General features: G+C 33.4%; 1 protein-coding gene across 11 annotated transcripts in view; it reads left to right on the top strand.

Annotated features, from left to right (window-relative positions):
- Positions 1-15,611, top strand: part of LOC132701621 (protein groucho-like) — a 135,775-nt gene that overhangs the window by 99,527 nt on the left and 20,637 nt on the right. For 7 of the 11 annotated variants that reach the window (XM_060669719.1, XM_060669715.1, XM_060669717.1 and 4 more), the window contains 4 exons: positions 4,610-4,834; positions 6,057-6,266; positions 13,705-13,869; positions 13,928-14,202. In XM_060669719.1, the coding sequence (XP_060525702.1) occupies positions 4,610-4,834; positions 6,057-6,266; positions 13,705-13,869; positions 13,928-14,202 (875 nt within the window). The remainder of the gene's footprint in view (positions 1-4,609; positions 4,835-6,056; positions 6,267-13,704; positions 13,870-13,927; positions 14,203-15,611) is intronic. The other 4 variants (XM_060669716.1, XM_060669718.1, XM_060669725.1 and 1 more) reach the window with 2 other exon arrangements.

The following is a 15,611-nucleotide window of genomic DNA, read 5'->3' on the forward strand; positions in this document are numbered from 1 at the left end:
AATATGGCCGAACAGGTCCGTACTTTGCTTAGAATTTAATTATTTTTGGTTTTGTTAGGAAAGATACTAAACAATATTTATTTATTTATGCATGTATTTATGGTTAAATCTAAAATAAAATTACTAATTATTTTTATTACCTACTTAAATTACTTAAAATTCTTCACATAATATATCAGTATCACTATCGCTATCATCGCCTGGTCTAATTATTATTTGTTCTATATTATTTGCAATATGGATAGACGATTGTTCTGCTTTTTCTATATGTTTAACAAAATTTTCCCAACTTTGTGGAGGGATATTAAAAACTTCGTTTTCTATAAGTTTGAGGACATTGGAGTTAACACGGGGAAAACGTTGTTACGACGAATGGCAGATTTCAGTTGGTGCCAAACATGTTCAATAGGATTAAATATACAGTGGTAAGGTGGGAGCCTTAAAACTGTATGCTCTAGAAGATTTTTTGCTCAATTATCACAGACGTATTCCTTTTGTAGGTTCAAGCTTTATAGAACCTCAATTAATTGCTTTTTGGTATAATTTTCGTGAAAATAAATGTCGTTATTATACATGTAGTTTTGGATTGTTGCTTTTGTGTCACATGAGGAAGGGGTTTTAGTCAACTGTCTACTGTGATAACTTGCATTGTCCATTACAATTACATTATTAAGAAGAATGTTTGGAACTAGTTTGTTTTTAAATCAACTTTCAAATAAATCAGCGGTGGTGTCTTCATGGTAATCCAGAAAAGAATCTTTAATATTTTTCGCAGACAGAGAAAGTTCATTTGGAATCCAATCATCTTTAGAGCCAGCATGCAAAATAGTTATTCTTTTACCTCTTTTTCATGGCGCGTTTGTTTTACACTTATCAGTTGAGTCAACCCAACCCTTTTCCGGGGTATCATCATCTAAAACCCATGTGTTGAATACACTTTTAACATTTAACACATTTAACACCGGTTTCATGTTTTTCAAGCCTCCTAATTAAGATATCTAATGTAGGCACGCTTTATTCCTCGTAGAACTGGTAAATTTTACGCCGTATTGTGGGATTATTCATAATTTTCCATACAGTTGATGCTGGAATTTTCGTCAATGTGGCCGTTTCTTCTAGAGATGCTTGCTTGCTGGCACTACGTTCAATGAGAGTCAAATAAACATTGTTTATAACTTCCTTAGTCACAATAGAATAGTGTTTTCTACATTTGGGCGGTAGCATCTCCTGAGATCCACTAGACTCGCACATATTTTGCATAATTTGCACACGATTCAACACACGCTATATTATACACGAAATAAGAATGATTACTAATAAACTTAAACTAAGTAGTATACCAAATCAAAGAATATTAAACACAAATAGGTATAAAATTATTTTCTGTTACGGACCACAATTTTACCTGAATTTAAATTCCGAAACTTTAGGTAATAATCTTTTGTATGTTAATGACCACCCTTGGATAATCCCATTCAAAAGCAATTGGTCACTTTCTTATATCTATGAACAGACCATACCGGCATTTAAACGATGTCAGGTAGCGAGGGAGCCACGTAACAGGTAGGGCAGGTCAAAGGTCCGGATGCGTGGCAGTAGAGGTTTGCACAGCGATTTCTACGCTACGATGAAGGCAGCTTCTATCAACTTTCTTCCAGTGGGTTTCCTTTTGTAGAAGTCTGGCATCTGTCCATTTGATTCTGTGATGTTCTGTCCAAGTGTGCTCTGCAAGACCAGATCTATTTGTTTCTCCACGTTGGGTATGTTTCCTGTATTCTGCTATTCTTACATCCTGTACATCTCCAAGTAATTAAATCAAGAAACTGGACTGTTTTTTGACAGAACATGCCAATTAAAATATTAAGATTAGCGGATTCTAACCAAAATCAACCTACTGGTTTTTTAGATCTTGTCTTCAATTCTACACAGCATTCGGCTCGTTATCGAACTATTATCAGAAATTCCTAATCGGGCACAACCATTTAAAATCCAGTATTTGATTGCCGTGCTCAGAGATTTTGCACCTCATCGTTAAAAATTTATTCTTTATTATGATCCTATAATTTGGTATTGTTAATGTAAAACAAAATTGCGGAGTCAGATTTATCAAGTTTTTAACGTTACATAATATGATCACTAAAACAATGAAAACTGTTTTTTTTTCTATATTAAAGGATTAAAAATTTTAATTTGATTGAAAGTATTAAAAACATGGTTTGATATAATTTATTATTATAATTAAAATTACGTAATAAATGCAACATACACGTTTTTATTTTATATTTTAGAAATATCTAAGTCTAATACAAAAATTGTGGGGTATAATGTGTAGGTTTCTCAAACAAACTAAGCACGAGAGGAGCAATTTACATGACAAACTACATCACGCACTCCATAAATTGAGAAATAACAGGGCACATGAAGAAGACGGGAGTAGTAGCAGAGGCAAAAAATCTTCAGTTTGTGTCTGTACAACCAGACGTTACCAACCTTATGGAATAACAAACTTACAATGTTGCTTCATAAACAAGGAAATAAATCGAATCTGGAAAACAACAGACCCATTAGCCGGTTTAACTACCTATACAAGATATATACCCGAATCTTTATGAACAGAGTGGCATCAAAATTGGATTAAAAACTCACTACCACACTAACCAATGTCTAAATACCCTGACTGACAAATCCGTCGAATATAATAGACTCCTGGTATTGATATTTGTCGATTTCTATAAAGCTTTTGACGCGGTTGACTATCAATACTCAAATATAATAAAGAATTTGAATGAAAACGCAACAATTCCTTCAAAAGGATCAAAATAGAAAGAGGCGTCCTGGATGCTGGAGAACAGAGGCATTAACATTGATGGGGAAAGACTTACCCACTTGAGATTCGCAGATAACATTGAACTTATATCCGACAACTTGGTGGAGGCTTGTGTTATCCCAGAACTAACATGCCCCCCAAAGAGTGGGTCTCAATATCAATTTTGAAAAAATAAAGATGATTACTAGCTTAGTTGCCAACCAGCTTATTAATATCGATAACAATTGAGGATTGGTGGAGATAATTAAATAGATGGGCAGCATATGGCAAACTTCAACGTCCCAATTGCCCTAAAACGAGACGCTTTCAACATCTGTATCCTCCCTGTGCGTACTTACGGCGCAAAGATTCTGAGCTTGAACTATGGATGCTTGGTATAAGACTGAGAAATAGAATAAGAAATGAAGACATCCGTAGAACAGCGGTAATCAAGGTCGTATCGTCAGCAAACCTTAAGTTAGACAATTTTTTACAACCGATCTTTATCCACCATGACAGTGTTCCATTATTTATCTCATAGATAGATTTATCTGTAGATAATTAAAGGAGGGTTAAGAGAACACACATCAGACAAGCTTTCATCAATCCTCATATGTGCACAGTTTTTCATCATATAGTTGTAGTGTTAGATATAAAAGGTGGATGTCTATTTAATACAGCACAAACTACAGTTTTACCGTGTTTCTTTCGATTTTTCAGTGATTTATCTAATATCTAGTATCTTTTCCCCTGGCACCCTTATAAATCCAACTGGTTCTGGTGGTATCTGCCATATAATATAATGCGAAGTCGCACGAAGAATAAAGAGTAAAATTTGACTGTTATGGTTATCACAATTACTAGAGCCTATAACATAAGCACAATGGAGGTAAACCGACGATGTGACTGGAATTAGCACCAACCATACTGTTGCCATGTAGTTTCAGCCAAGTCATTGAATTCCATTTTGGATGGTGTGCGCCTATCTTCTTCTCTGTGCATTTCGATATATGCGCGTCTGGCCTTATTTTTTATATACAACAATAATTAGATTTTCGTAAAAAATAACCAAATCATTATTCTTTTATCCAAATTTGAACAATAGTAATATTCATATGCTACAAATTGTCATAATTAAAATCTCTCGTTTAATTTTTCATACCTTCAAAACAAAAAACCTCTAAAAGGTTGTCAATATTGCAAAATAATTTACATACATATATTGCTTCCGTAGATAACAACTTTTGACTTGTTGCATGCAATAATAAATAAAATGTCGAGAAGAGCAATGTAAGAGTGCAAGCTCGGAAATTAATATTATAAAATACATTTGTGTCTGTCTGCACCAATTTATATTATTCTCTATGCGATTCTGTGTCGCTCTATCTTTGTCGAAATTGAAAGTATTATAAGAAGTGCTGTAGAGACTATTCCTATACAACTTTGTAGTTTGAGAAAATACATATTTATTATCAAGTAAAGAATCATAAACTGTTTTTACAATTTGGAACAGTTGTAATGCTTGCCTACGGACGAAGTGTATCTATGTTTCTAATATCAATATTCGACAGATCAACAACGCGCTATACTGTTCGCTTTGTGTGAGAAATTATGACTAGATTTTTAAAAATAAAAAACTATGAGGCCAGATTTCTACTTATTATCTTTTCAAATAATTAAGTTTCAATTCATGAAATTAAATTAATGAAACTTAAGTGTACCAAGTCGTTTTTGAGGTCAAACAGAATAGCTATAAGCAAACAAGTATCAGCTATCCGATATCTCAGTTTCACTTTCTAATAGCAGCAGATACACGCACAGCAACTACCTCACGGTGCTCCCATGGGACCCCATCCCGGACTGCCTGGGATGGGTCCCGCGGCAGCCAATTTGATGGGATTCGGCACAGTGTTACCTACAGGTGCTGGGTCTCACCCGGGGATGGCGCACCCTCTGCTAAAACCCGCCGAACACCATTCAAGGACTTCCGAAAGGCCGAATAGCGCGGCTGCTTCTGAAGAACGACTGGTAAGTTCAACCTGAATTGAGTTATTTTAAGTATGTCGTATACCTACAACTTAACATAAAATTCAAATGGTATATTTATTCTTACTAGTATAGTACATGTGGCCAATGATTGATATCACATACATATTCCCAGAAATTTAAATTTAAATAGAATTCTTTTGTTCGAACTGGTCAAGGATCTCCAGCCGTTTTCAGTGAACACTAAATAAACTTTGTGCTTACCAGCTGCAGATAAGTGGCCAAATGGTTGCAGTCACGCGTAGGTCTTGTTAATAACTGACAATGAGTCAAGATTACATTTTTCTAATGATAATTTTCAAACATTTTTAATATGTAAAGAAGCTGCTGCTTCTTTGAACTTTCTTTTCCACCAGTGCCGGTGATTTGAACCTCTGTTTAGCCCATGTAATGTAAATGGGTCCTAATAAGAAGTATCTCGTAAGGTATCTGCGAGATATATATGTTTTCCTTCATGTAGCTCTCACCGGAAGGTTTAGCCTTCTTGGAGAGAAATTTTCGAACTGAATCTTGTCTTGTTTACCTATTCTTTTTATTTTTTCGACAAGTCCTGTAATGTAGCAGAAAGCGAGCTGTTTAGAAGCTTAGATTTATTTGAAGATCGTCCTTGATATATTTAATTTTTGACTGTAGCTCCGGTAGCTTAGAGGTCTGCTCACCAGGTTTCTAACAATGCCATGTTTTGCGATGTTGTGGTGGTTTGTCTAATGTGTGTCGTTTAAGGTATACCGACGTCAATATAGAGTTTTTGTGTTTGTAGAGTAAAACATTCTAAATCCAAATGTTGGGTCGCAGTTGTAGATGCATAACAGAAAATGTTGCAATACTTTATTGTTGTCATTCCGCCAAAACCATTGTCATCAACCAAAACTATTGGATCCGATGAGCTGTCCATCATCTTGGCTGAAGAATTGATCTTTTACCTGAAAGTAATAGTTACCGACATCTAAGGTGGATAGTTTTGGTCAGTTTGATTCTTTCCAGGGCGTCCTTTACTGCTACTAAACGACTGGAGATACTTGAACAGTTAAAACGTTGTAAAATAAAGACAATCCCAAAATATCTTACATTACATGAAAAAAAAAATATTTTTGCAACTTATTGGGTTTACAGTTAAGCAATCTATTCTAAAAAAGCTGCATTAATCAGTTGGTTGTGTATATTTGAATTTTATAAAATACATAACTAAATACATAAATTACAGAACTCCGTTTCTCCTGGCGATAAAGACAATTACAGATGTAGGTCACCGCCTGAGATTGAGGCAAACGTTAAACGAAGAAAAGACGACAAGTCCGGCCATGTAAGCTTTGTTTTGGTTTGCCGATTTTTAATTTGCAAATCGTCTCTTGCTTTACAGGATAGTGACGGCGAGAAAAGCGATCAAGATTTGGTTGTGGACGTAGCCAATGAAGTAAGTTTTTAATTTCAGGCCAATTATAATTAAATTCTATTTCAGAAACGTATAGAATAATAAAACCCCATTTGATATGTAAAGGGAGTACTTTGATAGGCATTGATTGAATTGGAAAATTATTTCTTGATATTGAAGGAAAAAAGTCATATGTTGAAATGAAAGAATAAGTAACAATAGTTGTTTGAGATTTGTAAGTTTATTTTATATGAACGCTCTATATAAGCATGCTATATATAAGCAACTTTTTAGTTCAACTGTTCTGTATAAGCAACTTAATTTTTAAAGCTAAATATTTGAGGTTAGTTTAAACCACTTCAGAAGTAAAATCAGCTGTTCACAACAACATAACCTAAAATTGAAAAAATTCTGTTACTGTAATATGTTTGCTTTTTGTGCTGCTAGTATTCAAGTGAATAGTCACTTGAGTTCTGTTAGTTCATGTTAGTTAATTAATAAATATTGTTGTGCTTTAGATTCAACCATAAAATATGAATCAGAAAAAAAAGACGTTCAATTTCGTTAAAAGATAATCCATCAATTTTAAAGAACACTGAGAATGGTAAGAAAACAAAGGACATTTGTAACTAATATACTGTTACTTGATCTACAATATACAAAAGACAAGAATACTACAATACAAGAGACAAGAAGATCCAAATGAAATGAAAAAATTAAAAGCACTCGAAGTAAATAGATTAAATAATGGACCTGAAACATTTGTAGCAAATTTAAAGAACGCCACGGTATACGGATTTTGTCCGTTTGTGGAGATAGTATGCCTTTCAATGTGCAGCTAGCTAATTCATTTAATAACGAATTTGAAAATTATATTGCTGAAAATGGTTTTTTGCCTGCAAAAATATATAATTGCGACGAAACTGGTGTCGTTTATAAAAGCTTAAATGGGTCCGAGAATAACATTACTGGTAACTCGAATTTCAAAGTTATATATTTTTTCCCCTAATATCACACCATTATTGCAACCACTAGATCAAAATGTAATAAAATCACTAAAAAATCGCTATCGCAAACATCTACTTGCATGTCTTGCAGCCTTTGATTAGGTTCAGCACTGAAAAATATAAATGGCAAGATATTGTTTATTTAGTGGTGCTAGCATGAAATGAAATTCTCGTGTCAGTTAGATATACAAAATTCATTTAAACATCTTTTTTTCGTCAAATGAAATTCAATACAACATTCCTTCTAATTAATATTGTATAATTCGATATTTAATGATTGTAATTTAGCAGATACTAAATTTATGGAGTGGGCAAGTGGAACAAGCAAGGCAAGTCATTCATTTAACCTTGAAGAAAATGCTGAAGTAAAAAAGTGAAAAACTAAAGAAAATGAAAAAAGTCGGATGACTCTAATAAAAATATCAATGATATTATAAATTATTTTAATTTGGTGATAGAATGGGCAATAGAAAATGACTTGCCCTGCAATGAGGTTCCTTTGTTAGAAGGAATAAGAGAAAAAGCTATCATGAACAGATATATGTAACTTTTGTTTGTTTTGTTTGTTTTTTCAATTAGTACTGCATTAGACCAAATATTTATTAAAATTTGATGTTTATTTTTTTTTAAATATAATCTACAACCACGTTTATATGACAACAATATTATTTCCTTTTGCAAAGTAAAACTGAATTTATTTATTCTACACAGTTTAATTAGTAAAAGAAATAAGTAAAAATTATTTTCAGACGGTAAGTATTTTCATACTTCTTTTTTTTCCTATAAGCAACTTTTTCCAATAAGAAACTTTTTTATTGAAATTGATTCAATTGGGTTGCTTATATAGAGCGTTCACTGTAATGCTTATACTTACTTTTTTCTTCAGTGTATTTAACTCAATTGAATATCAGATTTAAATCTGTTTATAAGGCTTAAACCTACTAGTTGTAGGTATATAAAACTTCTTCCTTTTCACATCCATCAATGGATGGATGGCACTTCTGGCCTCACAAGACGTGCCCGAGATAGGCAGTCTACCTTTTCTTAATAATTAATTCCAAAAGCCTCCAATTCGTTCCTTCTAACCCTATACGCCTTAGAGAAGCGCCGATCAAATGTAAGATTCTATTAATCTCAATCAGGGACCAAGATCGATCGATCAAGAACAATCTTTTAAATTTCAGAAAAGAACTTCAGGCTTATTCAATTCATTACCTGAGAACAGCCCAAATATTTACTTTTTACTACCCGTTCTATCTGTAATCCAATTTAGATCAAGCAAATATATTTGCTCCCCTGATTTTGGTCTTTTTCTGTATTTATTTTTGATTCCATGTTTTGATTAGTTTTCCAATTATATTGGCTATTTATTTGCTTTTGATCTTCTACGATGTCTGCGCTGAAAATTGTATCATCGACATAACGTATATTTTCTATTCGTTCCATTGACCTTAATACTAATCTCTTCGTCTTCAACTGTCTCCTGGAAGATACTCTCTTAATATACCTCTAAAAATTCTAATATATCAAGTCCACCATCGGCTACTCTAACCGCTAACAATTTCTCGATCTATCTGATGCCGTCGGAGATATAAAACCAACAAATACTAAACTCCGGTCATCTTGCTTTCCCTTTTGCTCAATATATATCAAATATTAGGAAATCATAACTCAAAAAATGGTTAATATATGCATGATTTTTAGGGTAATATCGTTTTTGAGCCAATAAATCAATCCGGTCCAGGGTAGTAGTAATACATGCAGTTGCATTGCATACTTTATAATTATAATTATATAAATAATAAATACATACTATTCATACATTAGCATACGATTTAGTTCTTACAATTTCAACTAGTGTTTTTTTTTGTTTAAGTTTCTTCAAAATAACGGTCATGCCGACTTGGGAACTCTTGCACTACACTCCATTAAGAGCAGTTGTGCAGTTACGTCACATATAGTGACGTAATAAAAAATAATAAAATAATCAGCTATAGCTATAGGGCTACCATTTTTAGATGCGCTCCGATTTTAATTAATTCATTAGTTTTGGATATGCAATCCTAAGAACTGAATTAAAATTCTATTTTGTAAGGGCTTTTGCAACTTGTTATAAATGGTAGAACCTACTAGAAACACGGTCATAAAACGGTCATTCGCAAAAAATGCCATGTACTTAGGTACATATTAGTTGGTACAATTTGATTCAGTGACGTATTTATACGTACGGACAAAATAAAACGCATCAAATATATGGGAGTAAAGAAATATCAATTAAAAAGGCTAATTTTTGAAAAACTGTCAATCCTTCAACAACAAAAACAACGAAAACCCGTAACGCAAAGAGCAATGAAGGGGAACAAAAACTAGTCATCATCGGAAAAAATATCTTCCTCTGGAGGGAGAATATTAGATGCATCGATCAACTTTTCCATTTCCCAAGCCTCACTTATTGGGCGGTCTGTGTGCCTACAATGTCGGGTGAAACCTGAAACAAAGTGGACTCCATCAAAAGTATTATTATTATTTTACTTAAGCAAGTGCTTCAGTCCATAAACACAGTACAGATGTTATGGGATTGATCTCTATCGCATTAACTTGGCAATGATAAGGCGGAAGCCGCAAAACGCTATGGCCATTTTCCGATGCTAACTTGCCAATTTTTAAAAGATTACATTTTGAAATAATTTCATATTCAAAAAATACTTAGGAACTACTGAAATGGAATATTCCTTTTTGCAGCCGCTCGACGAGAGAGGCAATAACCGTTAGTTTTTTCCCAAAGCATATTAGTATTGAGCAAATGAGAGCTTTTTCGGGAACCAAAACTAAAACTTTTATCTCTGTTTATGGGTTAGATAAGGTCTACTTTTCCAATAAAAAACAAATATAAATCACCTTTCAAAATTTTCAGTCTCCATTGAATCACTTGTACTCCTTTGATTTCTAGCCTGATTTAAAAATATTTTTTCCGAACTGTATGCATGGTTGTTCCATCAGATATTTCATGCTTGAAATACTGCATTTTTTCCAACAAAATTTCATTCATTCTGCTGTGACATAAGGGAAGAAAATTAATTATTTCTTATTATTATAAATTTTTTATCCCTCTCATCCCTTGTACAACTTTGTTTTTATTTATATCTTAGAGGAAAATGAAGAAAAATAACTATTAAAAAGAACACTTTTATCGAATAACTTCTATCAGTTCATTTCATAATGATTATTGTTACTAAAATATAGAAATGTTTCTTTTTACATTTATTTTGGTTTGATTAAAAGCAAAATTGAAGAACTTGAATCGTTCAATAAAATAGTTTAAAATAGTTTTTATATGTTGCGGACTTTAATAGGCGACATATTAATATTAATATAATATTATCAAATCAAAATATTTTATTACCCAATTATTTAGATAATATATTTAGCAAATGATATTTTAATTTGCAAATTCCAACAACTTCTTTTCCTATTGCATTAGACAATCATTAATATTGAATATTTCTATAATATAAATATTTATATTCGATATTTTTAATATTTCGAACAACGCTCTAAATAATATTTAGCAGAACTTTTCGGAAGAAAGTAATAGTTCTAAAAATGTACAAAAAATTAAAACAGATTCAGAAGTTATTGCATAATATTCGCATATAAAAAAACAAAACTTGTTGGTGCCACTTTGTTTAATTAAAACATTATTTTAAAAATGTTGCTTAATGGAGCTGAAGATTTATGTAGTGCAATAATAATTAAATAATCGAAAAATAGCAATTCGTGCAACTAAATAAAAAAAGAATATTTTTTTTTAAGTGATCAAGGATGGCTCTGTTGGTAAGTCGTTAGACCTGCCAACTTGACTTGCAGCAGGTTGTAGGTTCGATTCCCTGGAGCCTTGGTTGTTGTTATTGCATTTGTTGTCCGACTTTAACGACTGTCTTCAATCTAGTCAGCCGTCCAAGTAAAGACAGACGCGATTTCATTGAATTAAGGGGAAAAAAATTGCAACGAGCCGACAACTAGTTCAAAAAAGAATAACTTTATGCAATGAGCGGATTTTCTCAGAACGAAGAGAGCAAGCGAAAAAAAAAGAGTTTCTCCACGTGTTTCACACAATATTGTTTTAAATTCTAGTATCATTAACATCTAACATCATATAAAGAGTACGGCATTGGCAGCCGGATATAAATATGATTTTTGTAGATTTTGAATTCTTTACCACACATCCCGAAAATAAACTTATTAATTATTTAATTTTTTAATAGAAAAAAAGTCTTGTGTATTTTTCTTAATTATTTAATTTTTTAATAGAAAAAAAGTCTTGTGTATTTTTGTTAAGTTTACGTAAATTCAAATTTAGTCTACTTCTTAGTTTGTCGTAAAAGAAATAAAATTCTCTATTTCCATCTTCTCTACATGCTAGCACTATGGAGCGCCAATCGATTTCAACTAGGCGATGCAGACCCGTTACCCCACAATTTCGCGCCAATCTGGAAAGTTAATAGTGGCAGTGTTGCCACGTGACAAACACGCAAAGGACGCCTCGAAATCGACGAGCTGAAAGTAGAATATATCTTGTAAAATATACAGAGACTGGGTCTCGCGCCTCAACCGGGTATACAGTTGAACTAACAATATACAAGAAAATTCAGTTTACTATGATCGTAACGTCCTTCAGAAAATTTAGACTACTTAGATCGTGTATATACCGTTTCTATAGCGTTGCATCCGGGCGCCCATCCGTGAATCAATACGTGAAATATATATATATATATATATATATATATATATATATATATATATATATATATATATATATATATATATATATATATATATATATATATATATATATATATATATATATATATATATATATATATATATATATATATATATATATATATATTCTTTACCACACATTTCGAAAATAAACTTTTATTAATTACTTAATTTTTTAATAGAAAAAAAAGTCTTGTGTATTGGTGTTACGTTTACGTTAATTCCAACTTAGCCTACTTCCGAATTCGTGGTAAAAAAATAAAATTATTTATTTCCACCGTCTTCTACATGCTCGAACTACGGAGCGCCAATCGAGTTCATTCAATATGAAAAACAAAACAACTAGGAGAAGCAGAGCCGTTACCCCACAATTTCGCGCCAGTCTGCAAAAGTTAATAGTGACAGTGTTGCCACGTAACAAAGGCGCAGAGGACGCCTGGAAATCGACGAGCTGAAAGTAGAATATATCTTGTAAAATATACAGAGACTGGGTCTCGCGCCTCTACCGGGTATACAGCTGAACTAACAATATACAAGAAAAATCAGTTTACTATGATCGTAGCGTCTTTGTGAAAATTTTAATTTAGACTACTTAGATCTTGTTTATACCGTTTCTATAGCGCTGCATCCGGGCGTCCATATATGGACGCCCGGTTGTAGACGGACGCTCGGAAAATAGCAAATTGTTAATGTACGGACGCTTGAAAGATAGTGGGATATATATATATATATATATATATATATATATATATATATATATATATATATATATATATATATATATATATATATATATATAGAAATGTGATGACACTATAGTCGGGGATATCATCCGTTCGCTTGTTGAACTCCGACTGGAATCCTGCAGACGTTTCGCCAAAATCTCACTTGGCATCTTCAAACACTGTGTTAATAATAATTCTATAATTTTGATAAACAAATACTTAAAGAGTGTTGCATGTATAACGTTAACAGATCCTCCACGAAAGTTTAGCGATGTACCGGGTGTCTTGTCTTGTCATATTTTTGGTACTTTCTTCATTAATCCACTTCTCATCCAGGTAAAATATTACCTTCTATTCTTATGGGTACTACTTTATACTTCTCAAGTATTTTTGTCGCCGATAAACATTGCTAATTTTACAAAGAAACTTCTCCGGGCTATGTACTATTTACAAATAATTTGGACTCCTCCTGCGTCGGTTGACGATTATTAATAATCTCCCATTGTTAGATATTTTTATCAATAAGAAAAACCTGCGACCACGGACCACAGACCTTAATGCATTATCACATCATCATTCGCTCCAAAAATTATCGCTTATCAACTCTCTTGTTTACAGCAGTAAAACGATCTCATCCCAACTTTCCGAATCCAAAATTAAAAAACTTAACATCTCATTTCTCAACTAATTTCCACACTAAAGATATTACAAGATTCCTTAAATTTTTTTTTTCAATAACCAAACAAACTTAACCGCTACTCACTGAGCCGCCCCGCCTCCCTATATAGTATATAGTTTATGAAATAGTATTACGATAGCATGTGGAAGTTTCTTTGAAAAATTATAAAAATCACTTTTTTTCGAATTAAACTTTTGGTGTCTTCATCACCGATGCTGAACTGGACGGAACTTCCCATTTTATTTACTCTACAGTTATCTGAAATAACCTATATGCTGTTGTTTTAGGAAGCCGCGTCTCCGCGAACCAACGGGGATCATCTCCCGTTAGGAAATTGCGGTGACATCAGGGAAAACGGCAGCACAAACGGTGAGAAAATCAAGGTGGAAAGACCACTAAGCAGAAGCGGATCGTCGTCTTCGAGAAGTACACCTTCGTTAAAAACCAAAGACGTATGTTTACAACAGTAAGTAAACCACAAGCGCGAATACTAGTAATTTTCGTCGGTAGGAAAAACCTCTAACTCCTGGAGGTGGAAAACCTAGATCGACAACGCCCAATTTCGGTCAACCGCCGGGTGGAGGTAAATGTTCTGCCAGTGGGTCGTTGGTTGTGGGTCAGTATCCATCATATCCCAGAACACAGGACCATCTTGCCTCTTATGGTCAGGCTACGCCATATAGTCGACCACCAGCCATGGGTCCCGCTTACGATGGCCACCCTCACGCACGCCCACCCAGCCTTCCGCCGAACGGTATCGGAGTGGTAGTGCCCGGTGGAAAACCGTAAGTGGGTGATATTAAATACCTTCTAACTTGAGACCTCAAACACTCAATCTTTTATGCGTGTTAGTGTACTGATAATGAAAACACTGGTTACAAATTTAACTGATCGAGCTGCACCTTCTTTCTAATCGTATTTACATAACAGGCAGCAGTTCGTAAGAAGTAGTGTTGTTATTCTGCCATTCCAGTAATCGTCAAGGCCAACTATGTTCTCTTATTCTTTTTATATGTCCAAACTATGTGACCTGTATTGTTTCTGTTTTCGTCATGTTTCCAATTGTATAATTAATATCCTACACTTCTGCTCCATATGTGATTACAGTTTCAATTTATGGTATTGTATACTCCTTTTTTCGGTTCTATGGTAATGTTCTTGTCCCAAAATATTGAAGATTGGGTTTAGAGAACATGTGGCGTGTTTTCCCTTATTTATTCTTTCTGTTATTTCATCTTGGCTACAACTTACAAGTTCTTACTCCTTTTCGTATGTTCTTGTTAAAGTTCTAAATTATTTGTGTTATCGTCCCCGATAATTAAGTATTCAGATATATCTGTATTGATAGTCCTGCCTCCTGGTAACTTTCCTTCAGTTTCCTTATAATGATCTCGATCCTTCTCTATAACTACTTGGTTGTCTGCCAAATTGACACTTTGTCAGCAGCAGCCTTATATATTTTATACTTTTACAGCTTTTATACACTTTTATACAACTTTGTCATTTTTTGACATTGTCATAGACCTTTGGAGGTGGAAAAACTGATGTGAAATGTTTTGCGTTTCTTATTCTGGTCGAGTTTTCTTTGTACAGCCATTGGAATGCCTTAAGGAGACTTTTGTTAATTTCGAGTTACTTTGGAAATTTTCACAACTCCGACATCAAAACACTTTCGTAAGCCTTATCTCAATCAATCAAAGCAATATGAACTTGCTTAATTCTTTGGATTCTTTTCTCGAGAAGAAAAAATATGTTGTCTATTGTTGTCAGCGTTTTATTCTTCTGGTTGTTTATGTTGTAGCTCATTTTCCATTAAGTCTCGTATAATTTGGGTCCTTTTTTGTATAATGTTATGTAAGAGGCTAACCATTTTCTTGGGTTGAGTTCAACGTTAATACATGTTTCATATAGCTCTCGACGTTTTTTCAATTGTCCTTTGGGTCCGTACTTCTGGATATTTTTTTTAATTGTTGTAACTGTTCTTCCTCAGTTGGATATGTTTGCTAAAAATCGGTCTCTAGTTGTCTAATAATTTCTACAAGTCTTCATTTAGGTCTTTATTGGATACAAAGTTTTTTGTTATTTTTTATAATAGTCTTCTTTAGGTTCCTAATCCGCAATGCTTCCAAGCTCTTTGTATCGCCTACATACCAGGTGTCCCAGTAAGGGTTCAAAGTAAGGGCAACGAAGGTAC

Source organism: Cylas formicarius, unplaced genomic scaffold (genome assembly GCF_029955315.1).
Source record: "Cylas formicarius isolate icCylForm1 unplaced genomic scaffold, icCylForm1.1 PGA_scaffold_4__25_contigs__length_36172078, whole genome shotgun sequence".
In the NCBI taxonomy this organism is placed as follows: Eukaryota; Metazoa; Arthropoda; class Insecta; order Coleoptera; family Brentidae; genus Cylas; species Cylas formicarius.